The 27,606-nt window shown below is 42.7% G+C and overlaps 1 protein-coding gene across 2 annotated transcripts in view; it reads right to left on the bottom strand.

The window, feature by feature from the left end:
- The window catches only part of CNTN4 (contactin 4), a 348,713-nt gene that overhangs the window by 73,598 nt on the left and 247,509 nt on the right, over positions 1-27,606 (bottom strand). For both annotated transcript variants that reach the window (XM_042799543.1, XM_042799544.1), the window contains exons 7-9: positions 13,094-13,297; positions 5,849-5,951; positions 5,050-5,234 (exon numbers count right to left, since the gene is read on the bottom strand). In XM_042799543.1, coding sequence (XP_042655477.1) covers positions 5,050-5,234; positions 5,849-5,951; positions 13,094-13,297 — 492 coding nt within the window. The remainder of the gene's footprint in view (positions 1-5,049; positions 5,235-5,848; positions 5,952-13,093; positions 13,298-27,606) is intronic.

Raw genomic sequence — 27,606 nt, 5'->3', positions numbered from 1 at the left:
CCTGCACTAAAGTCTGAGAAAACACATATTCCACTGGCAGGAGTCAAAACATCCTCCCTCAGGGCAGTGATTTCCCCCAGGGTGAGTTTAACCAGCCGAGACTGGGCACTGCAACGATTCCTCCCGAGGCCAACTGCCCCTTTCTGGAAGGAAGGATTTGGCTGCTGCCAAGTGTTTAAGCGGTGGTTAACCAAGAGTTAAATTGGCACAATGTTCTGAAACAACACAGGATTTGAGAACTTTAACTAAAATGAACATGGAGATGCCTAAAGGTGAGAAATCAATTGGCAATGTATCGGTAGGTAGCAAACCGGGTTTTCTAGTGAGGCATGTAAATGAAAATTAATAATACATACTTGTCCTATTTATGTGAATTTTCTTGTATTTTTATCAGTCCAGAAACTCATTTCATTTCAAGTGGCTTTGAATTTTCAGTAAATTATTTGTGATCTGGGACCTAAATGGAGTAGACATACAACTGCCTGATTTTCACTTATGCAAATTTTCTTTTTAGACCTCTAACCATAATGAAGAGCATAATATGATTTACATTTGAGGCCGTTTTAGAGAAAGGCATAAAGTAGCTTTCACACAAATAAAACACAGGCCCACTGATGAAAGGGTGACTCTTTTCACTGCAAAATTAAGGAGCCGCATAAATTCCTGGTGGGACTTTGATTTGAGAAGTACTTAATCTGAAAAGCGGTCTAGCCAATTAAGTGGCTTCTGCGGAATATCTTACAAAATGCTGCAAAGCACTGTAATTAGATACAAATAAGTCTGTCTGCTAATGCGGATGCTGCTGCGCTGACACTTTTAGAAACCACTTTAACTGCAATTTTTTCCTCCTCGCCTTGGCTTGCCAGCAAGGTGCTGGCCTGCGAGCTCAGGTGAGGGAGATGCTGGAGGACCCTGGAGCAACACAGGCGATGCCAATGCCACGCCAGCACCCGCACCGGCCAGTCCTCGGATATTTTCCCTCTCTCTTCCAGGCCACGTGAGACAGTGCTGATCTTACCGGAAAGCCCAATGCCAAACTGCATGGTTTTGGTCATAAATCTGGCAGACAAACGCAGCTCCTCAGCCCCCAGCCCTGCCTGCGTGGTGGAGCAGCCTCCCCCACCGCTGCGTGCTTAGTGCTGTCACCACCAGCCCTGGTGCACGTGCCTCCATTCGGATCACCTTAACTGGCAGCTATTCTTCCTCGTTTGCGTTAATCAGACTCTACAGGTTGTTGGCATGGGGGGATATCAAGATGTTGCGTTGTCTCATCAGGCAGAGTCAACACAAGAAAGTGTAAACACACACTGAAGCAGAGCCCACGGAGTAAGCGCTGGCACAACCATCTCATTTCACACTTTCCATTAAAAAAATACACTCGTATTTTAAAATAATCCAGGAGAGCAACATGCCAGTGTGGTGGTGCGGAGAGTTCTGACGATGGTCAGCACCTCGGCAGAGCGTAAAGGCTTTGAGCACGTGGATGAGCAGCCACACCACCACCTTATAGGTTCGTTGTAGTTGTGCATCTGCCTGTTGCCTCTTGTCCAATGCTCGGGACAACGCTTGGGTTGTGACTGTGTGTTTGGCAAAGACAGACCTGACTGAAATGGTGTCTAAACATAACATGAATGAGACAACGATGACAATGATAATAAATAAGCATCTCCTCGGTGCTGGTTTTATGAACGAAAAGACAATTTCTTTTTAAATTAGGTAGCTACGGTAATCTGTTTACCGTATTTCTGCCAAAGCAAAAAAATCATTGGCGTTGCTTTTCGCTCAGCGTATAAATCTCACTCTTGCGGAGGGTTATCAAATTGAAAATTTGCGAGCGGCCAGATTAAAACCAGAATCGGGCCAGTGGGAGCACTTCCAAAATGCTGCGGCTCAAACCCCCACAGCTGGCGGCGTGGCGGCCCCTCGCTGCCGAGCTCCGTGGAAGCGCGGGGACGCGAGGCAGCGGCGCTGGCACAGCCGGGGCCGTGGCACCGATGCGCTCCGGCCGCGCCGCCGCCGGCTCACACCGGGGACCTCACCTGCCTCAGCCACTGGGGTTGAGCCGGTATGGGGTCTGGGGGGGGGGACAAGGCGCCAAGGCAGGAACGCAGGGCGACGTGCGTTTAGGGCTGCTAAACGGGTTCTAAAAGAAGAGGTTTTGCAGTTTGACTTGCTAATTCTCAGGAGCTAATTTGAGGTGCGCGGTATCTGGTTAGGAGTGGCAGAACAAGAGACTTACAGCAAGAAAACAAGTGATATGTCGTTCAGAGTTATAATAGTCAAGGAAACAGGTATAAGTCACTGTAATTGCATTAACATTAACATGTTTTCTATCATGAAGGTCTATCTATCAAGTAGGACATACAGCACTCAGAACAAATGCTTTCGGAGAGCAATAAAACACAGCCTGTTTCAGGGGCTCAAAGCACAGAAAATGGAGGAAGAACAGATCTTGCACGTTTAATTAACCTTTCCTGATGCAACAAGAATGTCAAACAACTCTGGTGTCACTGATATGCTAACAGAGGAAAAAATAAACATTGATACAAGAATGAAATACAGCAAAAGCCAACCTTCCCTGACAACTTCCAGGAGCACTGAAAGAAGCTGACAACAGAGGCAACGCTGGGTTATCTACAGCGAGCAGGCAAATCTGAATTTCATTGTCTCTTTATTCTTATTTATTTATTTATTATTTTATACTATGCAAAGAGGCAGATGACTGGGTTTAAAGGAGTCATGCCATTAGAGCCAGAAGGCGATCTCCAGGGCACGCCTCGTGGCAGAGCACGTCACCGCACGTGGGCAGCACGCCCGACCGCCCGTATCACGTCCCCCGGAGCGTTCCCTTCTGCGGGCACCAGCCCTGATCCACCAAAAGTAACTCAAAAAGCTCTGCTAACATTACAGTTGTATTTCAATAACGACATAATATTTCTCAGCTTTAGAAAGAAAAATTATTCTGGAAAATGACTTTCAGTTTCAACTACTCATATAAAACCTTTACAGTAAGTTACGTTCCCTAAAAAATTTTGTTGCCATGTGAAACTCCAGAGTCTAGCTTACAAAAACCAAGTTTTTTTGTAGGAGATCTGTTTTCAGTACTAAATGGCTGCCAAACTCAAGCTATCCTTCAAAACTGAATACTTACAAACTAGTAACTCATCATCCTCAAGACAACAAGGATGGTATTGCAGTCAACTATCTTTAAAACCAGTAACCAGCAGAGGTGGCAGGCTAACGCCTCTCTATAGGGAATTCCCCTGCTCACATGAAGAGGAGTGGATGTAAAGATAGTTCCCAGCATCACAGAGGGAGAGGAGGACACTCCTCTTCCTGTAAAATCTCGAGCTTCTTTCCTAAAATGCCATCTTGAATGTGAAAACCAACCCTAGCCATGGTGGCAGCTTTTGTGTAGGACCCGCAGTCTTCCAGGAATGGGATCCAGACTGGTAAATTCATTACGGGTAATTAGCTCATAACTTAATAATATGCTCTGGTGGGAGTATACCAAAGGCTCGATTTACTGCTTTGCAAGGAAGGCAGGTTTGGCTGTGGGTTGAGCAAAACTGTACAACTGACAAGTCTTTTCATTTACTGTCCATGTGGGAAAAAACAGGAGAAACATGCGCTGTTTGATGAACAGAAAAATAAATCTTCAAATCTTTTAATTAAAAAAAGAAAAAACAGTTTGAATCAACTCCAGATTCCTTCCTTAACATGAAAGGTTTCACTTTGTTCTTGTTATTTCGCTCCTTTTTAATGTTTTCTCATTTTGTATTTTAAAGTGTTCACTTGAAACAGAAGCCCCAAAAGTTTTGATTTCTAAATGAAATGCCTTTTAGAAATAGCTCCAATTTTAAAACATCCCTATATATGCCTTTTTAAAAAGAAATAATTACGTTACTCACCAAATTCAATCCAGTTTTGCCAGGAGAGTTACTTCCCAAACTCTTTTTCTGCAGCAAATTTGCTACAAATCAAAAACATTCTTCTAATCCATGAAGTTCAACCCAATCTTCCCTGCTGACAGAAGTTGGGCCCTCAGGAGCATTTTGGGGAGAAAACACTGAACTGCTCTCCACGTTTTTGATAAAGATTGACACTCTATTATGCTCTTGAAGATGGTAAGAGGGCAGCAACAAACCAAAGATCTTCATGGAGGTGGGGAGGTCTCTGCACACCCGTGTGCGGGGTACGTAACCTGCAGTCTTCTCCCCTCCAAAAAAATATCAAACAGAAACGAAGTACCAAACCAACAGCCTATTTACACCTCTAAAACCCCTCTCTGTGACTCTCGTTCACCTCTACGTGGGTAAATCCACAGTAACTCAGCACAGGTAAAACTTACCCCCTGCAAGCTAGGCTCACCTCCTAGAATAATTTAGTTTTCTTTGCAAGACAGGGCTGTTCTCAGCAGAAATTTGGGGATGGGCAGACACTTTTATCAGGATTAGAGGCACTAATGCATCTCCCACTTAACACAGAAGGCCTCTGAAGCTCGTGTTTTACATTTTTATTATGCCCAGAAAAATGGCTGATTTCAGTGTAAGAAGAGCAAGTGTAGAAAGTCGTTGAGTGAAGAGGACTCTGCTGGCTCTGACAGGGTTAAATCCCAACTTTCGAGGCTGTGCAACCAGTGACCCCTCTTGAAAGCAGTCCTTAATTGGTTTTAAGCAATTAACATTTATTAACGCAAGCTGGGGCAGCATATACATGATAAATCCCAAGCTGTAACCACGACGATGCTCCACCAGAATACCTGCTTCACCCTCACAGCCGCAAGAAGGCAAATGAGCCGTTTCCAAGTGTTTTCTGCATGTTACCATGCCAATGCCCTTCCAGCGATGCGTTTTTATTCCAACTGCTCTGATTCTCAATTAATATGCACCAGACAGGTTTTATTTCAAATTACACCCTTTTTGAGATGTGCTGTGTGTAAAAGAAAGTAATTTTTAACACACCCTCCAAAATTACTTCCTCACAAAATATTTACTGCATATTGCTCTTGATACAACAAAACCCCCTGAAAGCAGGCAGTCTGCTTACCATAAAATGTCAGCTGTCCTCGTGCCACGTTTTTCCCTCTCACATTTTCAGCTACACACTCATAGAGTCCAGTATCTTCTTGCTGAAAATTTGGGATTTCAAGAAGTCCACTTGATCTGTGTCTCCTGGCTTTTCGGGGTATCTGTTTCCCATCTGCTCTCCTCCAGCTAATCGTAGGAACTGGACTAAATAAGAAAAAATAAAGCAAAATAAGATTTGAAGAAAAAGCTATGGGTCCTGTCCCGATAAGCTCTTGTCTGGTCAACTTAACACTGTTTCATGTTTGAGGACGATGGTCAGTCTGAAGACTCTGGCGCAGGATCTGGAGCAATTTTGTTACGGGTGGCTTATATATAATATAAATATACCTATGTATATCGACAGTGTAATGCTCACATAGTCTTAAAAGCAGAAGATTATATTATTTTGACAAAGCTGAATTTGGGGTTCTGCCGTGACAATACATCCATTTTTCTATTACTCCCACATTTTGGTTTGGAAGTGTTGCCAGTGTTAGTCTAGAAACAAGAGACATGTTTTAAGCATTGCATGAGACATCAAAACAGGAGATACCGAAACATACATCTTTAAAAAACAAGTTACATCTCCTCTCTTCCTTGGGAATTTATATTTTTCATGGGCAAAGCCCCTGCTCCCCCAGTCCTTTGTCTGTTATGAATGCTTGCAGTAAGTGACTCCTGCTGAGGAAAGTGAATGATTAGGAAATCCTGCAGACTCTACAATACAGTGCTATGAAAGTGAGAAGCTGGAGGAATAATAATAATGGATCTAAACTTACTTCCCCAAGGCAAAGCACTCCAGTTTCACCGTTGTTCCTTTCGCAGATGGAACCGTTTCTGGGAACTGCACTTCTATTTTTGGCTCATACTCTCCCATCACCCCTGTGAACATAAAATAGATGCTAAGGCTTGGTTGAATTTTTGCAATAAATTCGCAAGTGTTCCCGTGCTAGCACAGAGCTGTTCTATACATCATTACTTGCCCAATTAATCCATTCATTTTAAACATGGCCTGTTTCTAACTGCCGTGTAGTGTGGGCTCTTTCCCCATTTACTGCCAGAGGAAAATCTGAACCAGCGCTCCACACCATCTGCCAAAGATTAAAATTTCTTCATGGTTCCATTACTTTTTGCTTTTGAATATTCAGGATTTTTGCAGGTAACTTGTAAAATAAGGACAGCAATAACAAGGGAGGTTCACCACCTTCTAGAAAACGAAATGCAGAACAAATAACCATTAGAAAAAGTTTTAAAAGCACTGGAGCTAATCAAGGCTTCTATTAACTTCAAGGATTTAGATGCACAGAGATCATATACTCTTCGGGTAATTTCTTTATTTTTACTGCCCCAGTAAATCATGTTTCGTGGCAGCCTCTTTATGAAATTGTGTTTAAAAATTTGTGCACATAAAAAGGCCATTATATCCATGATAAATGGCTACATTTCTAGTCACTGTACTGTCTTAAAACCGGCACATATAATTTCACCAATAGTGATTATCAGCTAATTGATGATTGCCGTTTAAATCTTAACTGCGCGGTGCTTCCTGGACGCTGGCCAAGCGAGGAGCGTGCGGGCTGCGAGGGGGGAGCCGTGCTGGATCAGAGCAGATGAATGCCACCAGTGGGCACAAATACAGAAATGAGGCAGCACGAGTGCCACAGAAATGAGGCAGCACGAGTTCGCAGAGGTATTCAGGTAAGTCAGGGCTGCTCACAGCGGCCCGTGATCACCGTGCTGCTTTTTATCCCTCTGCTTCGCAAAGAGGGTGCAAGAAAAGCCTTTTTTCTTTATTTTCTCCCAGTTACAGTTTTAAAGCTGAAAATGCTCAGTATGAGGCTTACATCAAGCCTGCCTTTACTCGCTGACCTGTATATTACCTGTTCTGGTGCAATAGCAGGTTACATCATCTTTCCTCCAACCTGTTAATTGCAAATAAGCATTGCTGCTGCATTATATAAAGAGTAGTTGCTGCACAACATCAGTCATCAAAATTAAATGCATTTATTAACGATATGAATGCTGCTTCCATAGTCATGTCCTGGTCAGCACATATAGCAGAAACCCCACAAGTCTGTGACAGTGCTCCAGCATTTACACAGTATAGAAACAAGAATTATGGAGCATGCTACTCATCAGCCCTCTGCATGTTAACACTGCAGTCCTGAAGGGCTGGAAGTGTTTGTTACAGTTAATGTCATGGAAAATCCTCTCTTATCCTGACTGTGACTTGCCAATCTTACCTAAATTTCTCCAGATTCCATGCTCAATGTTTGCTAGGCGAGCTTCAGTCAAGCCCAAGAACAGCTACTGCCCAGTGGCTTCCAAAGACAAGGCTCGTGAACACGAGGGAACAGCAGCACTGTTTTGCTAATATTATAACTTACTGAGATCTTTTTCCAGATGAGTATTTCCACATTCTGCAACGAAGACTTAAAATTTGGCAGAGGAAGAGCTTTTGAGGATACACTTCCCATGAAAGCCTGACGGGATTCAGGCAGCTGCCTCACTTTGGAAGACGCTGGCTTTCAGATTGGAGACTTATCTGAAGAAACGATGGTCTCCATCACCCTCCCTGAGATGGCTGAAGAGCTCCTCGGTGCCTGTGCCACCACCCGTGCCACCACAGCCCAGGCACGTGAGCAGGGGGGGGATGCAGCTCCCCCCGAAACGGCTCCACCTGCAGCTGGCTGGAGAGTGGGAGACAACATGACGGCTAAATAACACGGGAGAAAGGGAGCCGGCCCGAGGGGCCGCCTGCCCACCCATGGGCCAGCTGCAAACCAGTCCTCAGCGAGCAAAACCCAGGGGAATGGTTCCTCCTTCTGCTCCTCCTCCACTGCCAAAGCAGGATCTTGGTCCCCTTAGGCAAAGGACGCTGTCAAGTATTGCGTGACACTAACAGGCTATTTAGGAAATTAAGGCAGAACGTATTATTAATACATTATTCACCTGACAGAGCAGGAGACAGGAATGGGAGGGAGGAAAAATGGCTTTTTTTGCCTTCTCTTCACTCATTCCTTTTGTTGTTCCCGTTTCTTTGCCTTGGGCAGGGACTGGAGAGCTCTAACCCCAGGGGTGACAAAACCCCAGGCCGGGATGGTGAGGCTCCCTGGGGCCGGAGGAGATGGGCTCTGGCCACCGGTACCCACGGCCCTGCAGCTCTGGAGATCGCCGCTGCCCCTTAAAACAGCGAGGGCAGCTGTTCTACCAGCGTTACTGCAAGCTATCCACTTCAAAATCAGAACTTGTACCTGCAAAAAATCACAAGGCTCCCACTGCCATTATAACCTACCTACATATATGCCTATAAATTACGCTGTGAGTCCTGCCATCTCTGTTTTATAGGAGAAACATCAATGCAGTTGGGATACCTCCATCCCGAATCCAAGACCATTTTCACGCAGACAGTCCTTACTTTTTCCTGCTGTTCCTGGGTGATTTCACATCTGACTTAGCTGCGCAGGTGGAAAGGATGGGGGAGAAAATAAAAGACTAAAATAGACCCTGGGTTTGTAGCTTGGAGAACACTTCCAGTGTCTTGTCACATCAGATGCTTTACGTGTTTGCATTTCAGAGGCTTTCGTATTTTTCTTCCAATTTCAAGGCTTAAAAAAGTGCTTTTGAATGAAAGTACCAGGAATTCAGAAGCAAACTAATTTGTCTGAGGAGATGATATGCATTTCCTGACAACACCTGTGAAATGTTAAAGTTTAATTGGCCCATACAGCTGCTGCTGATGGTAATTTTATTCCAGGACTATTTCGGCTCTTTCCTACTGTTACTGTTTTAATTCTGATGCATTTTAAAGAGAAGTAGTACTGCAGGAGCCGTGGCTGTGAACACCTGGCTGCTCCTAAGAGGCTTTGGCTGGTCTTTGCTGCAAGGTTGGGATGGCCCAGAGGGTCCCAAAGGTGCTGCAGTGGTGATGGCGATGGCACCCATGGGTACCCGCTGCCCTTCCAGGGGGGAACAGACTGTGGCCTCGATGAGGATGGGGCAGCCAGACAAGAGACATGTTTTTATTAAATGGAAGAGACAGTGCTGCAAGTCTGTTCCCTTTTTTCCTCTCTTCCTGTCCATAACCCACAGCAAGCTGCCAGAAAGCTTGTCTGGCATTCAAATTTAAATCCTTTTTCTTCTGAGCTGCAATAAGTGCTACAATCCTAGCGGACACCTTACTTCAGGCTTCAGGATCATTCTCATTCTTCGGTGCCATACACATTTAGCTGTCTATTTTATTTCCCAACGTGAAAATAGCTCAGAGAGTCCTTTCTTTGCAATGGGAGGTACCAGCTGGTAGTGTCAGGACTAACTTCCATCCTTGCAGAATCCAAGCCGAAACCCAACCTCAATACCTTGGGGAATCTAGAAAACCATAATATCTTTTATTTTTTTCCTTTTATACGCTAGCATTTACATGATAGGAAAGGGGAAGCTACTTGTCACTCCCAAAGACCTGAGCTAGAACATGAGTGCACATTTCAGGACAGGTCCCAAACAGTGAACGTGTAATTTTGGGGGATGCTGCATTTACATAATACTGTATTTAAATCTTTTATCCACCTGTACTGCCAGCATCCTCGCTGCCACAAACCCATACAGCTACACAAAAATATTTAAGTAGGGGGGGGCGATTGCATGCATCTGTGGCAGGGAATTAAGAGGGACAGAAGAAAAACATCCTTTTCCCAACACACACTGTACTTTGTACACTGTATTTATCATCATCAGATAACCTCTGTCCACAGAAGCAGAGAGCCTGAGCTCACGCTGACCGCGACAGCTGCCTCTGCACGGTCTGTTCCTACCACCATCCCGTAACCCTCTCTGATATTTATCTCTCCAAGGAGGAAAAGCTGTCTGAGGATGACTAATGGGATAAGAGGCACCTTCTGCTTCCACAGCACAGAGACGGGGAAGGAACTCGAGTCCTGTCAACAAGAGCATGTACCGCTGGTTACGAAAAGCCACTGCAAACAACATCAGGAGATCTGTAACTCTGGAGCCTCGCAGCTGAAAACGAGCAAGAGAAGCACAAAAGGCACAGGTGGGGAAAGCAATTTGCCTACAGGATCTGATTTCATCCCCTACACCCATATCTTTTCCTTTTACAGATTACAGCTCAAAAGCCTGGCACTGTAAAGCAAGCAGCGCTTAAAAAAAACCAACCAAACAAACAAAAAACCCCAAAAACATGCTGAAAAGCTGTTTTTGCAGGATGATTACATTCAAGTAAAATATCCATGACAAAGATGGCAGGTATTCAATGGAAAAAATCTAAACAATTCACATTTGAGTCTAAAAAAATTACTGCCATAAATTGAAGAAGAAATGTGAAAAGAAACCTTGGGGTTCCAGTGGGTGAGATTTCAGCCCAGTGTGTGCTGCCCTGCACGCCCAGCCCCGTATGTTCATTAGTTCATGAGCAGTTTGAACAATAGCTACACTAAGAATACCCACCACAGGATTCATACACCTATCTGTTAAAACAAATCAAATTCTTGATATTGAACAGTATAGGGTCAGCCAAACTGTGAGCATCTGAACCCTGTTTTCTTCCTACAGTTCTGGAATTGGGAATTTTTGAAGTTTTTGAGTGAGAGAGTATCTTCAGCACAAAAGGAGACTTCTATTTTACTCTGTTCAACTCAGTATGAAATAATTAAAAAACCAAACACAGGCGCTATTCTTAGTCCTACATGACCAGTATTCCTTTTGGATAGTCTCTTAACCCACCATTTGTTCCTTTCCAATTAATGGGGCCATGTATCAACTGCAGAGACCTATAATTCATTCTGCATGACAGCAAAAACATGTTGCAATTAAAAAATAACTTTGACTTTTGGGAAAAACAGGAATTGCACAAGGAGACTGTTGTGAAGTACCCGGATTTTTTTTTGGAATTCACAGAAAATATTTCAAGATGAAGCCAACCAAGCAATAACTTAGAAACTTCTAGCAACGGGCAATTTTATTATGAAGGGTAAATTGGAGGTGGTCAGGCTGTCCTGGCTGGGATGCCAGCCCTCCAGCCCAGGGCTGAGGGGCTTCAGAGCTGCATCAACCCCTCCGTCACTCGGGAACTGCTGGGAGGGACGTGGGACCCCCCACCCCTCCTCCCGAGCTGCATGAGGGGCCCCGCAGACCCAGCACCTTACTGCCTTCCCAGACGGCAGCCGGAGGAGCAGCTCAGTACATGTAAATCAACTGGGAGAGGGACATTATGAATTTTTTTTCCACTTAACTCCCTAATTGAAATTAAATGAAACTGAAACATTAATTGCTGTTGAGCTAGTCTCTGAGCCTACCGATTTAATGATAAACTGTAAAGAAAACAGTATGTCATATACATTAAGGTATACTGGACATGTCAGGTAAGCAAGACATCTGCCATTGGAAATACGATGTGTGTCACATTTTACTCCTTTCTTTTGTTCGAGTTTCTGAAGCAACATACATAATTTATCTTTTCAAGTGCGACAGTGTGTTATATTCAGATTTTATAGGGTTACTCTATGTGGAATGAAAAATTGAGACCTGAGGATTTTTAAAATGGAGCTTGCCTGTAATACTAGTGCAATCCTACTTTAAAAGACACGTTTAGCCCGTGTGTGGCTTTTGAGTGCAGCCATCTTTGGCTCTACGGATACGACAGCACCTTTCTTGTTTAACTCAGTAACGTATTCCCCAGCCCCTCAGAGGTTCAATTAAAGTTTCATATCTTTAATAAACAGCAGAGTGCACTTCAAAGGAATCAGAGAACATTCCTGTGAATTACCTCAGGAAGGCAATCGGTCCCTGTAAATAAAGCGGAGTGCGTGGAGGAGCGATGCGCTGGGGTAAAGCCCTTGGCGAGGCACTTTACAATCAGGCTGCCTAGCAATCATCCCGCCAGCGTCAGCCCCATCTCAGAGCAGAAGCAGACATTGAGCTTGATTGTGATAAATGGAAGCACTTTCAGCTAGGTAAGGTTTGCATAAAAGTCCTCTTAATGTAATACTTAAAAATATTTCTTCTTCAACACTGAAAATGTTAGTATGAGAGAAATCTAAATATTCCTCTTTATCTCTCCTACATTAGATGACTTACTCTGGACTCAGAGGGACAGATTTATTGCCACTGTGTTTACAGAAACGCAGTCTCCCCTGTAACAGAGAGCAGATCTGGCACAGACCTGGGAATGCAGCCTCACTCAGAACCTCCCATCCTAACCACAACACTTTACCATTCCCAACAACATTTCCAAACTTCCCATCCACAGAAACCGTGCTAATGTGAGGGGGATGGCTAGAGGCAGGAGGCTGGCAGCAACGAGCCTGTATTTTACAAGCAAGGAATTTTTGTCAAATGCCATTAGGTCACAACGGATCTTCTTTTAGAACAAATTTGTAATAATGCATTTCTATTTCTGGAACAAATGTCCTAACTGCTATCCTTTAAACAGACAAATTTTAATTAATTTTACTTTGAAATTAACATGCAAATTTATTTTTCCTTATCAACTCAAAAGTGACAATGATCCAAATCAATTGTCTATATAAATTTAGAAATCCTCTTTTGGTTTCTTCATGCTTTTTTGCATTATTCCACAGACTACTAAAAATAGCACTAATTCTGCTGGGAAACACAGCCTGAGCTAACAGTTACCGAAACAACAACGTGCTGCATAAAATGAGCAAAACTAGTATACCCAAACTCTAAAATCTATTTTTATTTCCTGTCTTTGGCCAAGTGTCACCGGGTTTCTCTTTTATAATTATTGCCTGATACTGAGAGCTGTTCCAGTGGTGGGAAGAGCAACCTCAGCCACAGCATCATAAACCCTGCCACTGTCTATGATCTGAACCGCAGCTAAAGCAGAAGTCGCCAGCCTCACCGAATCTCCGCGAAGGGGCAAATATCTCCCTTCACTCTGACATAAATATTTCAGGCCATTGCTTAATTTCTGGGTGACAGCCAGTCAAAGAAAACAAAACAAACTCCCCAACCCCAGCCCACAGTTCCCCTCCTCTAAGTCCTACCGTCGTTCCTGAGGATGAGCGGGGTGGGGGGACCCAGGACCCTGCTGTTGGTCACCGTGTTTGTCACCACGCACGTGTAGTTGCCCACGTCTGAAGCTTCCACCTTTGCGATGTACAGATTCCCGGTCTCTTGCGAAACGAAGCGGCGATTGTCCTGGTGTACGAAGGTCGGGTACTCGTTGAAGATCCACGCGTAGGTGAGCTCTGGAAGCACAAGGCACCACCAGTGTTAGTGACAGGATGCGCGTCCTCATGGGGCACGGTCCATCCCAAGTTGGAGCTGGAGTCCCCAGAGCAATTTTCTCCCTGCCCCTTTTGGTTAGGGAAATTGGATATATCACAGACCGTGAAATGATAAAAAGGCTAACATTCTGCAAGTTCTCATCTTTATGGCTACAAATACCAATTTCCAACTGTGACACTTCCGAGCCTGCAGATGGATCTAATATTCTTGTTGCTCCTTCAAGTTCTTCCAATCCAGAATATGATGCATTTTACAAGAATCTTACCTTTTTGTCATGAACATCGCAGCCTGACTCATGACTTTTATTCTTATTATTTTTGTTCCCTTTAAAGACTGTTCAGAAGAGGATCTGTTGAGCCATCTTATCACACACTGTACCTTTTAGTCCTTTGCAATTTCTGAATCAGCAAAAAACTGAACACTAAATTAAGCAGCTATAATCTTCTATATGACTAATTAGGCAGTGCTCTGTGTTAAGGCATCTTTGGAAGTTACTTGAGCAGTAAGAGAATAACTGAGAGATGCCGCAAGTGGTTGCAGAGTTTGTAAGTGAGGTTAATGCAACATAACCCTATTATATTTGCCTAAGGCTAATGCCCAAACACCCTGAAAATGCTTGAAGAATTGAAGTGAATACAAGATTGCTGTAGTTTTCTAAGGGAACACTAATTACACTAAAAAGCGTATTCTTAGTTTAATACTCTAATGAGTCATAACTGTAATTGACCTCAACTACCATTAGGTACTTCGGAAAATATATTCTGCCCTCGTGTTCCACTGTTTACATATATAAGAGGCTGAATGTAGATTGTTGGCTTTTATTTATTTATTTTTAACCACAGGATTATAAAATGCCTGCTTTGACTTTTAGGAAGATATGATAATTATGTTTATGTGGGAATATCTAATCATCATATTTACACATGTGCATCTAATTATAAGTAACCTCATGCTGATGTCAAGAGGATACTCAGAGCAAACAAGGTACCACTTCTTAGCTGGCTTATTATCTTCTGCAAGTAGCTAGGTTGGTTTTTTTTGTTTGTTTTTTTTTAATTTACTCTTGGTGAACAATTATCTTGTTCCTCCAAAAGCATCCAGCACTAGGCAAATAAACATCACTGCCATGGAATGCACAGAGGTGTTTAAATTTGAGTGAATCTTCACACAGCAGGTTTCCACCAAAGCCCCCTGAGCTCTGCAATACGACAGTTTTTTGCGTCGACTGTGGAATGGTGAAGTGACCACACAATCCTCAGAAAAACACAGAACTGGAAGGGTCTTTCTGGGTCAAGAATCCCTATCCCACCCAATCCTTCCCCAGGAGGTTACGTAGTCCCATTCATCAATACACCCTAGAAGTAGCAATGTTTTTGGCTCCTACTTTTCTGTTGTAAGTTGGTATTACTTTAATTGCAAAGAACCTTCTAATTTCCAGGTTAAATATTTTCATTACTAGTCTATAGCTATGTGCTCCTGGGCTAATGATGCCTTTAACTTAAAGAGTTCTTGTCTCTTAGGTGGTGAGAGCCATCAAGAGCCCTTCTGCCCTCATTTTCAAGACAGGCTTTCCAATCTTCTAATTGTAGTAGTAGCTTTTCCTAGCCTCTGCCTTAGTTAAAAGTCTTGGATGTTGGTGTCGTTTGAGCTGAGTGCCAGGTTGGAAACCCTGGGTAAGCAGGTCACAGGAAAGCAGAAGGCAAATGTTAAGTTGTGCAGTAGTAAAGGGAGCTGATTAAAGTGAGCACCAAATGGTGATGATCTGGGTTTCCTCTGCACAGAGGAACCCAACGCAGAGGGAACTAAAGGAGGCCTATTTCTAGAGTGCAAAACATCACAATCTCCCCAGAAGTCATCTCCAAACTCTATTAATTTGGCTACATAAAACTGAGGAACATAATGAAGATCTGATGTTACAGCCCTGTCTTCCTTTCATTGCAACAAATCATTGTCCAGAAATACACAACTGCCTGAAATACACAGCCCGAGATATTAGGAGCAGTCCATTATTGCTATATAATATTTTAAACTGAATAATTCTCTCTCTCAAATAACATGGGACTAATGGAATATAGAGCACAAGGAATAATGCAGACTGGAGCATCTATAAGTGCATATGCTTGTGTAGCAACATGTAAATAAATACTGCATCAAACTCCGTTTGATTTCCTTAGAGATCCTAGTGCAATATTTATGGTTTTTCAAACTTGACGGATTTCTTTTGATAAGGTTTCACGTACTAATTGCTCTGGAAGTGATAGACAGTTCACATCCCATAGGCAATTTGTAACAACTGTGTAAACAGACACTTAAAATACAGTCTGAGATGGCTCCTAGACACTGCGCGTGATTGAAACATTTACTGAAGTTACAGACAGAGTCTTTCAGTACAAAGAATGAGCAGGAACAGGCAATTCACAGTTCTCTAATTACACATTAGACTCTACATCCTTGAGGAATTTATTACAAACTTCTCCTTTCTAATTTGCGGCCCTTTTAATGTAATTCTGCCTAATTTACAACACTTTTAATTTCCCCTTTAAAGCACATTAAAGTAGGTCTCTCAAACACAGAATACTATCAGAAGATTTCTGACCCATATTTGCTGTTCTTAAAGACAAGCAGAAACTCAGCTAGCTGCAATCCCACTACCAGAGGCAGAGCACCTGCCTGGTTCTCCACTGTAATGATACTGTTTTTTTTTTTCCATTGCCCCAACGACCTGGATTTCCGTGACAGACAAGGATGAGATGAAGATTTTTGAGTGGCAAATCTTCACTTCTGTAATGATTATCAGCAAGGAAAGGAGGATGGAGAAGTTACTTGTACATTTTTGGTACAGACTGTTTACGCACCCTGGCTCGAGTCATCACCAGATGGAAGACATTCAACCCCAAAACTTTTCTTGCTCTACAGACCACGCGAAGAGCCTTTTTCATCTACGCAAATCCATGCCAATGGGTTACACACACTTGGATACTTGGAATACCCACACTACCACCATAGGCACATGCTAGAAGAAGGAAAGTGGATTTCTTTTTGCCAAAAGAATGTAGGTTTCTGTGCACAAGGTCATAAATTGCTAGGTATTTGCTCTACTGGTCCAAAGCAAAAACAAGAGATGGGGAAGAGTGTCCTAAATTAGTCAACATCACACACCTATTGCAAAGGAGTCTATGGAAAATTTGGGCTCATGAAGAGCAGTGGAGGCAACTGGCGTGTTAGGAGAAGCTTGATTTGATTTTGGCTGAGATGGATGGTGGGAGTAATGGGCATAAACATGAGGAGTGGCGAACCACTGCCAGATCAGACATGTAACAGGAAAGCCCACTGCACACCAGCAGACCATTAACCTCTTTCCTTACACTCCCTCCCTCTCCTGCCACTGCTGTAGAGGCTTTCACGAGAAGCTCAATCACACAGAGATAGCTCAGTACACTTCCCATTAATATTTATGCCTCTGGGCTAGTGATAAGTAGGAGAACATGATAGGCAGTATGTGGCAGGCAGGCTTTATACCTGAAACATCCATTTATGGCACATCAGGCAGTAACAGTCTTGATTCAGAGCTCCACCAACAGCCTTTTACTCAAGCTGCTATTTGCAAAGTTGTTTTACTTAAATGTGTGTGGCAGCAATACCAACAAAGAAGCCAGAAGCCTTTTCCTCCGCTCCTTTTATCCTTTTCAGAGACCCTCTCACACCAGTTGCTTCCCCCATGCACTACAGCAAACCCTGATGCTCAGGCCACCCCTCTGTTTCAGCACCAAGTGTACTAAGCACAAACACATATCCTGTATCACATACAAACATCAATGAATATTTAAGAATAGAACCCAAGGCCTCTGTCACTATTGCATGGCCAAGTATCATGGTTTAACAAAATGTAGAGGAGTCAGCAGTTGCCATCAACTTTACCAATTTAAAAGGAAATAAATTATTCAAGCCACTTGAAGATAGATTCAGGACACTGAAGATACGCCTTTTTTTCTGGAGAAGCTGAGCCCACGGGGGTGCTGCTGCAGAGCCCAGTGCCTTCACTCACCCTGGGGAACATGAGACATGCAAAGTAGTGGAAGTTGCACCGTTTTGCCTCGCTGCACGGTTTTTGTCTGGGTTTTTTGTTTGATTGATTGTTTTTTTTCTTGGCAAAGCATGTAGCCCTCCTGGGTCTGCTTCTCCTGATCATGTTCAGATCTCATAATTTTTCTAAAGCATTTGATGATAAACTCTATGAAAGCATGAATCTCTCCTGTGCTGCTCCCAGAATATCCTGCTCAAGACAAGAAACAAAGCTAAAGACACTGCAGGTATTAAACTTTCTCTAAATTATAGCAAGTGGTGTAAAAAGGTTACTGAAAGCTGAACAGAAGTTCTGCTATGGATAAATATAATTAGACAATATGGTTTGCCAAAATAATGTTATCTGGTATTCTGTCTTGTCACATGCATACTATTTTGTCTTTGCCTTGTCTTTGCCTTTTAGTACAAGAAACTCTTTTCTTGGTCTTTTTTTTTTTTTTAAAAAAAAACTCTCTTCCATCAAGTCAGGGCTGCCACTTAAAAAGGTCTCTGTAGCTATTATGGGAAAAGCTATTAAAACATCAAGATTATGGTAACCATAAAGCTGAACAGAAGAATGAAATTTTGAAATTAGTATTAGCCAAAAAATGGGGATCATTTATCATTTTTAATAAGAACAGTGTGGTACAATACACTATTATTTTTTATAGGCTTTACTGAAAGTTACAGAGATTAATCCAATCTTTAATGACTCTTATAATTTCTGTGTTATCACCTACTATGTCACTCTCAAGTTGGACAGGCGGGAACTGTTTTTCAGTGTGAAGCAAAAGATTTGCAGCATTTCCTGTAAATCTTGATGTACAAAAATTAGGCTTCATTACACACAGCAAGAAACAAATATGAAATTAAAGAAATTAAGGAAATCCTCCCTTCATAACCATCCCAAGCAACCCAAACTGCAATTGCAGTATTACAGCATTTTGGAAGAGCAGGACATAATTTTGAGACATTTTGAAATGAAAGGTGAGGCCCATCCTGGTATGTTATAAACAATGACAATTTAAATCCAGATACAGTGAATCTGGATTAGGTTTGCACTTGCCTTGACCACACAGTTCTGGAAAATTATGATTTATGTTTTTTCAAACGTAATTTCTTCTAAACTATGGGAAGTGCTGAAGTTTTGCTGTCTGTGTTACTCCATACTTCTGCTTTCCCTGTCACAGATGGGACCCTTCCAGATACAGCCGACAGCGATAGCGAAGTCACGCATAATGTTTCCTGGAGAGAAGTTATTCCCTCGACTACTGCAACCGATGGTAGTGAGGAACTGGATCTAGCGTTATGCTTCTATATGATTTAGCACAGACACAAATTTCTCGGCTCTGTGTGCATTACTGTCTGTGCCTGTCGCAATCTGGGTTTCCATTAGAGAAGTTGATGCATGCGTGAGCCCAACCCTTCTTCACCTTCACGTATTTGCTGCACTCCAGGCTAGGAAGTGCCAAACATTCCCACCTGCTATTTATTTGATGTATTCAGATACTACAACAACGTTCTGCCATACAATACCGTGACCATACCCCGTATCTTGCCCTCCACCAAGTTCATAAAAGCCATTCGCATCTCAAAGTGGCATTCAGGTCTGGCCAAGACATAATTTTCACTTATACAGAAATAGGATAATGCTGCCCTGGATGGAGGGAGGGAAGAGCCTGGTCATCTGCAGCTCCAGCTGCCTGTGACGAAGCCTGGTGCAAGACTACCCCGGCACAACACAACTGTGGTACCAACCCCGGCACGTGCAGCCAACACCACCTTCATACACCTCTGTGATGGGCCTGAGCGGGTGATGTCTCTGCCAACAGCAATGTTGTATAAACTTCATAAAAGAACAATTTTTGGTGAATAATTTGTAGACTTTGCTTTTTTTTTTTTTTTGCTCTGATTGCTTGCATTCCTTGGTGTTCAAATTTCTCTTAAGTGGGACTAACGGGGTGCTTTGACAATTACAGTAAATTTGGGCAATGATAAAGTGTAACTGATTATCTGATGAGGGTCCTGTGAATCCATTCTGTATTCTCAGCTTGCTTACTAAATTTTGCTGTCTGCTTGTAGGGGACATTCATAATTTCAAATTTCACTGCGATTTGATTAAGCAATCAACATCCATAGCCCCATGAATAACATAGCATGAGCTGGAAAGAAGCCTCAATGCACCATAGCACTCTGTCTGAGAGTGCACTGGGGAAGAGAAAAGAGGATTATGAGGGAAAGATGAATCCCTGGAAAAACGTACCATGTATGTGGCCCTACCCAAACCCCCAAGGCTCCTCTCCACCCATACCAGTTGTCTGCTGGCAACTGCACTGCAGTTTTCAGACTTTTTGACCATTTTTCTCTTTTACAGTTTCATTTTAATAGTAAAGTTACATGAATTATGCACTGAACACCTTTTTTTTTTTTTTTTTTTTTTTTGTGAGCCTACAGACCATTTCATTGCCCTGCTAGCACATTGGATCAATTTTTTATCTTCTCCTCTTAAATAACTGCCGAATAATTTAAAGGAATCAACCTCGATGCAAACATCACTTGGTAATTCTCCCCTCGACTCCGTGCTATGCCCTTTCCATCACACAGGGCCACCCAGCTACGCCACACCACACCTTCTGTGCCTCCAATGTAGGTTTTAATCAAAAGAATAATGGAAGAGGCACAAGTCACTGTTGTCAGTGGTGATATGGTGATGATGGTAATCATCATAAAGACATGAAATCAAGAAATACAACAAACAGACTTTGAGAGGTCATCTCTCCAACCTGAGGCATGAGAACTATGACATCTCTGAGGTTTCTCAAACTTTTTCTTAGAAACCATTTGTAAGGAACTGAAAGAATCAATGCCTCAAACATCCCTCAACACAGAAGCATCCAGGACAAATTGTGGCGTTTGTGATGAGTTTAAGGGCTGCTGCCCAGGGAAGGGCAGAGTGTATCGACGGATGCAGGGCTCCACTTCCTTGCTGAATTGCTCAATAGGAGACCCCACGGCTTACTATCCTTTTCCACGTTTAAGTTGTTTTTACTGCAAGTAAAACATTTCAACCAGTCATTTGGTGTTATTTCACCTTAATTTAACCCAAGAGGATCAAACCTTTACGACTGCCTGGGCTCTCAGTTTGGGTCGTAACACCATTAAGAAGTGTACAACTTCAGATATGGTCTAACAGGGTACAACACACACCAGCGGGGAAACGGGACTGTACCACCAGCTGCATTGCTGCCACTTCCTGACCACGCACCAACAGTAATAGCAAGTGGCCCCTTTCTACTTGGGGGACATAATTATTCTTGTAAACGTAACTGTGTCCATGTGTGTGTTAGTGGTGGTTTATGGTAACAGAAAAGCTGGATACACATGTACAAGGCACGTACATTAACGAGTCAGAAGTGTGTAAGAATGAGAAAAATGTACAAATCAGCCAAGTTCTGTGTCAGACTCATCCTCACAGCAATTTGCAATGCATGCAAGGGCCGTGGTTCCTTCCCAGCCCCTCGACTCCATGCTCACCTAGTATGTAGAGCTTCCAGGTATGGGTAATTAAAAAGGTGAGAAGTCTTTATTACCTGAAGCCTAATCAATAATCACCTGTATCTGCTGCATCTCCATTTTTCTGTATCTCTAAACTGGTTAAATATTTGATGGCTGTACACAATTGACCTGGCTTATCTCTCGCAAACAGCTTCCAGCCCCAGTCGATGGCTGGCTACGCTGGGTGCCATAGCACCGGGGACATTAATGACTACTGCACCGTGCTGTCGGGGATTTTAACTTGACGTTCCCTCAGGGAGAAAAAATCAACAGCAGCCTTTATCTATGACTGAATGGAAAATGTTATGAGATGGAGTCCCGTGCTGTTGTATTTTAACTATAACTACAGTTAAATACGCAAAACCTATTTCAAAAATGTCTGATGGGCAGCAGACACCCTCCCACACCCCCACTGATACAGCATGTGGGCTGGCAGGTTTTCAAAGAAACTAAACATTTTTTTTATCTGACAAACTTCATAAACTGTCTTACAGACATTTACAGCTCAGCGTGGTCTTGCCTGAAAACAAAATCCACAAACCTATCCAAGCTGTATCTGTCCTAAGGGCTTATGGTACCTTTGGGGAACCAGGTTCGGTGCTTACTGAAACTGGTGAACCTTGCCCGGGATTAGATTTGATGACACTTAGCTCTATGCACCTCTGGTTTAAACTTAAACTGCTGGAGTTAGGCTCAGCCCAGCAGTGACCCAGCTGCTCTTGGACCTGGCTTTGTGGGAAGGGTCAGTCCCTCCGGCCATAGCCCTTCCCAATGGAAAAACAACCCTGAACTACACCAACCAACGATGACACTCCAGACACTCAAAAAGTTGGGTTGCTGAGTCTGCCAAGAGAGATACTGATCCATTGAAGGGAATTATTAATTGAAATCTTACTTCTGGTAAGGAAACTTCCTGCGAAATTATCAGATGGGCAATCCTGGAATGAAACACCACCACCCCTGGCATAAAGGAGTTCCCATGGGTAATCATGGCAGCTGATTTACAGTGAAATAAAGATTTCAGAAAAATCTTACTGAGCATGCAATGTGACTACATCGAGCCAACCCTAAAAAAGAAAGCAACAATGCAGAAAGCACTCAGAAGTAGGTAGCTTTTACCCCTACTAATCATGCAACACTGTACTTCCAGAAGCCAGGAGATGAATGCTCGGTCTCATGTGACACTGATTCAATCCTAGATGATTTCACAGCTTTTCCCACTAAGTAATGTATAGATCTGTATGATGCTCTCTCTGTTTGTAAGTTGATTGCAATGAGGAAATTCCGGTAAAAAAAAAAAAAAAAAAAAAAAAGAATAATAGCTTGATATGGTCCATAGAGTGACATCAACATCCTTGCAAAGAAACACTCATCTTCACCTGACAGCCGGAGATAAAGTATCTCTTTGGTAGATACTGTCAGTGGCAAATAGAAAGGAGAGAGAGGAGATCAGCCAGAAAAAAAAAAGATAAAGAGGGTTGGACTGAAGCTGCCAATTACTTATAGGCGAACATCAAATGAGGATAAATATGCTGTAAGCTGGGCACACGCATAAATGATGCCTTACACTGATTTTTAATTCCGCACTATATTTTTGCTATGTGAGATTCAATTGTTGCTTATATTTTCCAGGCTTGCTCTATGTAAAGTGCTACACATATCACCTTAAGGAATGACTCACAGATTTAATCCATCAGTTTGTTTTCTGTTTAAAGTCAGAGGGAGTTAGTCTAAGAATCTTTCTTTTGTGCACTTGCTTCGGTAAAGCTAAAGGTCCCTGGGCTTGTTTTAGAACATATTTCAATGTGACCTAGCTAATCCTTTAATACCAGCTTTCACTACCTTTGATCAGCCTCTTACTGTAGCTGTAAGAGATTAGATCAAACCTTCAAAAAAAGAAAGTTGGTTGCAGAGAATTTTCTTACTGCCGTGAATTAATATTATGATCAACTCCAAGGTTGAAATATCTGGCCAAGCAGTGCGGGTGGTATGTCCTTCATGGGAGATCTCTGCAGAGAGAGGCATGGCTACGTGATCCCGTGGCCTTGTCAGTAGTACGCAGGAAAAAACCCAACAACATTCTCTTCACATATTTGATAGATAAACAGTGTTTTGATATCTACCAACATCATGGTTGCACATTCAGACATTTTATATGTATCAGGTAACAGAAAATGCCAAAAATAATACCCCCACTTATTTTTCAACAACAAAATATCATCCATATAGGAAGGAGTGCTCAAGCAGCCAGGTTTATTGACTTAAACGAAGCAGTATATGCATTCAGGGATCTGGAAACCCAAATTTGATTGCAAAAGTGGAGATACATCAATGCTGTGTTAGTGTCGACAACACACTTTCTGCTATGACCATCTTAAGGGAGCTGGAAGTCGATCAGCCTCCCTGTCTGCACCCAAGAGCTTTGTCCAAAGAGGCCAACTAAAGCTGGGTTTGGAGGGTAACAGTGGTTGCAAAGCCATTAGCAGAGCCTGGGAGCTACTCTCAGATCTCTAATTTATTTTATAAAGAGATCACAAGATGTTACAATTTTTGATAAATGCCTATTGATTGAATTCTGTCAGATGACAGATTTCACTCATCTTCAGCCAGCCCCTGCCAGCTCTACCCCCTTTCAATACCATTTCAATCTTCATTTAGTGGTGACTGCAACTGAAGAGGGGAATAAACCACATGACTAGCTCACAGATTATTTCTTTTTCAAGATGTCACGAGCTGTCACTGATAAATAAAAAATCCATTAACATCATGTTCCTTATTATTTTGGTATTTCCAAGGTCTTTACTAGAATGTCGAGACTCTTTCCTTCTAGTTCTCTGGAAGGGCAGCAGGCTTTACAAACCCCAGAGGTCCTACCTGACTGTCTGTCTGTGACAGCCCAGCTGGGACACAAATGTGTAATGGTAGGTGGCTGGTAGGAAGCTTGCAGCAGTGCTGACACCAAAGGTGATAAATTATGTATACCAGTCGAAAATTTGGGTCTCAACACCTGTGCCAGAATCTGTTCTTGACTGCGACCCTATTTCGCAACTCTTGCTCACAAAAGCCATCCCTGCTGAAATGAGGCAGATCACAAACATCAACTCAAGTACTTAGGGTAAATCTGAGTACAGCATTTGTGTTATTGGAAATATTTGTAATGTCAAAAATTTCCCAATTAAAACAGTACTGCACGTTCTCTGTGCTGTCAGAAATATCAAGCTGAAGCATTCCCAAATTTGGGAAGAATTTATCCTTATCCCTTATCCTCAAATATGTTGATAAACTTGTGCTCAAACTGAATCAGCAGTTTTAGAGAAAGGGTTATGTCAGATTAATTTTAATCTAATCCATTTCTATCTCTTGAGAAGCTTTTTACTTCTTGCTTTTAATAATTTAAACAGTGACTGTGGCACAGTATAAAAAATAAATGATCAAGATGCACTTTAAGTGGAAGCTACATCTCTCAATCACTTCTTATTTAAATGAGAGTTTCATATGCCTGATTTTAAGTTTAATGAAACCCATTTTTGCTGAAATGTAATAATCTTCAACATGTGGGAACAGATGCAGAAGAATTATGTTCTCCTGTAGCTCCCAGAGCTGGTGAGGAAGACCATGTCTGACTCACCCACTCTCTGTAACGCTCCTATGGAAAGCTATACCTTCAGTGAATTTTGGGCTGTCAAGAAGAAACGCTGTGTTTTGCCAATTGATGGGGTTAACACAAAGGACACAGACACCAAGCTAAAGAAATGGGCTTATCTTACTTTAGTTTAAAGCAGCAGAAAGAATAAGCAAGGTAATGCACCTAGTCATTACTATATAAAGCTAGCTATAGTGATTAAGAAAGATCCATCACCAATTGCCCTTGTACTTTACCATCACCCCGCCCCGTGCATCAGCTGGGGAGCCCTGTCACAGCGAAGGAGCAGAGAGCCTTTCCCAGAAATTGGGAAGTCCCACGCAGTGCGTCCACTCGTAGGTGAGGTCTCCATCTGTGGAGAGGGTCTGGCTTTTATACAGTTTAACAAATAAATCTATACAAAATGCACAGGAGATATCTGGTAGATTGAGTTGCCTCACTCAGGCGTGGCCGGATCTGGCCACATCTGAGGAGTTTCCGTTTTTCTTTACATTTGGGATTTATAGTTACTTCCTGTTGTTTACTTATAGTTTTCAGGGATTGTTCCCAGGGTTGCATTTTCACGCTGATGAGATGCTGGTTGCTGGTCAGGGAATTCACTCAGAAGTCAACTTTGGTTTGAGGCCTGTTTGTTTGGGCATTTTTTGTTTCACGCTGCCGGGATGCTTAGATCTGGCCGCAGCTTTCAGGAGCATCATTTCACTTCTCATGAGCTGGGACCTCGCCTCAGAGTTATGCTGCAAGGCACTAGGAATTGGCAGGTTTGGGGAAGTTGTTTTCTGGTTCTTGGCCTGAGATAAGTCACTTGGAGACTTTTTAAGCTCAACATCTTATGCTCTGGAAAACACTTTTTAAATGTTGACATTTCTTTGGACGTGGGAATTTAACTACTGTATGGGGATGCGTGAGTGGCAGTCACTATTAAGAATTAAAAATGATAACAGTCAGGTATTTTTGACGTTACACTGTTTGCTCTCCTTTTGGTCTTCTCCATCTCCCACACATATGCTGCATCCTCCTCCAATAAGCCATACCTAGACCAATCCTGTTTGAATTGCATTTTTTCCTACTCCAGGAAAGACACCGGTGAACTTCTGAGCCCTAGCTTGCGGGGAACACTACCCTACTGCAGCATTTCCTTGTTTGTTTGGAAATCAAGGCTTCCCTCTGCCACCCCCCTCATCCTGCAAGCAGAACGGTCCGTGCAGAACACAGTTTAACACCTGCTCTGGTGTGGACTTATGCTCACAGACGCTTCGTGGTGTCCTGCTCCCAGGTGGACTCACCCACAGGTCACAGTCCCTTTGACTCGAGTTCACACTGGAGTTCCAGCCTGTACCACATCTGCCAACACGAAGCCCACTGCCTTTACCACCTTCAAATATGTCAAAAGCACCACTGACTAGTGCTAATGCAAAATATTTCCCTGACTCTTTCTTCTTTTTCTTCCCCAGACCCAAGGGACAGTCTACAGGCTCATATTTTTACTCCAACCTTTGGAGCGAATCATGAAAGGCTGCTCAATGACCTTGCAGTATTTTGACAAATAGTTGAACCAACCTGCAACCAGCTTAGCAGATTTTTTGCTTGGTTTCCTAGAGAAATGGAACTTTTACAACCACGTTGCCCACTCATCTGTGAGGTACTCCTCTCTAAATTAGCTTCTCACTAATTGGAACCAAATCTGACCAAGCAGCAAAGGCTTACGAAGACATTAAGACAGGGGAGAAAGAGGGAACTATTAATGCCTTAAGGAGAAGGCAGGGGTGGTTCAGCACTTTAGTAATCTGCTTGGCAAAAGGCAACTGCCCAGTCCTGGGCATATGGATTGTGCAAGAAGCATGTTTCTAAAACGCTCTGGGCACACACACTGGAAGAAACTTCAGGAAAATAAAGACTGAATATTAAGGTTACAGGAGTGGGGACATAACATGTTTGCTGTTACCTGCGAAGTAAGAAATATGGCAGAAGCATTCTCATCGTAACAAATACAGAAAGGTAACAGATTTTGTAGGATTCAGCTTTCTCTTTCTCTGATGATTTCACATTAATGGGATTGCACCACAAGAAAACGATCTGGTACTGAGAAGCTGATTTAACACTTAGGGGAACAGGTGCTTCAGGGCTCTTGCCCAAAGCCACTCGGAACTGGTCATCCAGCAGAAACGCTAGAGGCATTCACACAGCGGCATGAATGTTGCAGAGTAGGCAGAATGAAATAATACCCAGCTTTTAGGTAGACGTCAGGTGGAAACGTCCTCGGCCTCTTTGGCTAAGAGCTATTTCTAGAGTAATTTCTCCCTTTTCCATTACCTCTTTCAAGGTTGAGTGTTTTCCAAAGTTTTAACATAAACTTTGCTTAATGTTCACTGTAAGGACACCAATGGAGTTTATTACAAACGTTTGTTCCTAGTGTTACAACAGCTCTAAATGTTTATTAATAATGTATTAATTCTTCAGAAGTGACAAATGAAAAGGCAGTGCCACAGTTTTCAAAGAAGAGAGAGAAACAACTGTAAGATTGGCGCCATAGGATGGGGAGTAAAAGGGCACAAATACTTGACAACAACTGAAAAAAACTCTGTTCCAAAGCACTCCTTGCCGAGCACCACTGCTCAGGTGGTGAAAGTCCCATACAAGGATCCTCTGATGGCATGAAAATGCCTGATAAATGCCTTTTTCCTTCTGCACTGTTCTGATTAGTTTTCCAATTTTTCTCCCCTTTCTCCTTGTACTATGCAGCGGGGGCTGCGTGAGAGAACATGAGATGTGATTTGTGCGATAGATTATTTATGAGACAAACCCCTCAAAACATTCATCACATCATAGAGGCCATCAGCTAGACTTACAGCCAAAACATTTTCACTGTTTCCAGCCCATGAAGAGCCCATCATCGCTTAAAAAAAAAAAAAAAAAAAAAAAATATAAAAGGAGAGAAAAACTGACCAGACAGGTAAGCACACACTAATCATTTTTCTGCAGAACACAGAAGTGGTCTTAGCACCACTG

The sequence above is a fragment of the Tyto alba genome, unplaced genomic scaffold, assembly GCF_018691265.1.
Source record: "Tyto alba isolate M040663 unplaced genomic scaffold, T.alba_DEE_v4.0 Super-Scaffold_3, whole genome shotgun sequence".
NCBI classification, from domain to species: Eukaryota; Metazoa; Chordata; class Aves; order Strigiformes; family Tytonidae; genus Tyto; species Tyto alba.
The sequence above is the reverse complement of the archived record's forward strand: the minus strand, read 5'-3'. Positions and strand labels throughout refer to the sequence as shown.